Genomic DNA, 624 nt, shown 5'->3' with positions numbered 1-624 from the left:
ATATATCGGACTGATATACACTTCTAGTATCACACGCCACACATATACTGCCATCAATACTATCAAACATGCAATGTCACGCACACATACCAATCACCCTCTTCACCCGTCTATACGTGGTACGTGTGCCTTGTATCTATGTAGTACAATAGAGTTCCTCAAACCTACATTGTGTACTTGAGGTCAACCTGTGCCAATCAGGCCAGGCCATCCGGACCCTGTCTTCAGATAAACTAAGTTGAAGTTCTTTGTATACCAACGGGACGCAGTGGCACTGCTCGTGATGGCGTTGGCGGCCCGAGTTATCCTACCCACAAACCCTCAAAGTGGACCGGAAGCAGGTACCAATAACTGTAGCATAGTGGCTGCGGACAACACCCACACGGACACTCCACAGGGAAAGCAACTCGACGAAGGGGTCTATGGGGGGCCTAGTAATGGGTCTCTGCTCGTGCTTATACTGGGATATGTGATGGTGAGTGATGGTCGGATGCGTATTTTTTGGGTAAAGACTGACGGTGGGTGCTGATATCTGATGTGGCCTCTCGTACTTTTTGCAGGATATATGCACTCGCACCTCTGTCTAACAGTCACACGTCGTTTACATTATACGCAATGAAGAAG

At 48.2% G+C, this 624-nt stretch overlaps 1 protein-coding gene across 1 annotated transcript; it reads left to right on the top strand.

Moving 5' to 3' along the window:
• Positions 1-283: 283 nt before the first annotated feature.
• On the top strand, positions 284-475 carry SARC_18110 (hypothetical protein; the record flags this gene model as incomplete). The annotated part of the gene is made up of 1 exon (XM_014287809.1): positions 284-475. A coding segment is annotated over one exon (192 nt), but the record flags the coding sequence as incomplete, so codon positions are not given.
• Between the last annotated feature and the right edge of the window lie 149 nt (positions 476-624).

This window comes from Sphaeroforma arctica (genome assembly GCF_001186125.1).
Source record: "Sphaeroforma arctica JP610 unplaced genomic scaffold supercont1.13840, whole genome shotgun sequence".
NCBI lineage: Eukaryota > Ichthyosporea > Ichthyophonida > Sphaeroforma > Sphaeroforma arctica.
The sequence above is the reverse complement of the archived record's forward strand: the minus strand, read 5'-3'. Positions and strand labels throughout refer to the sequence as shown.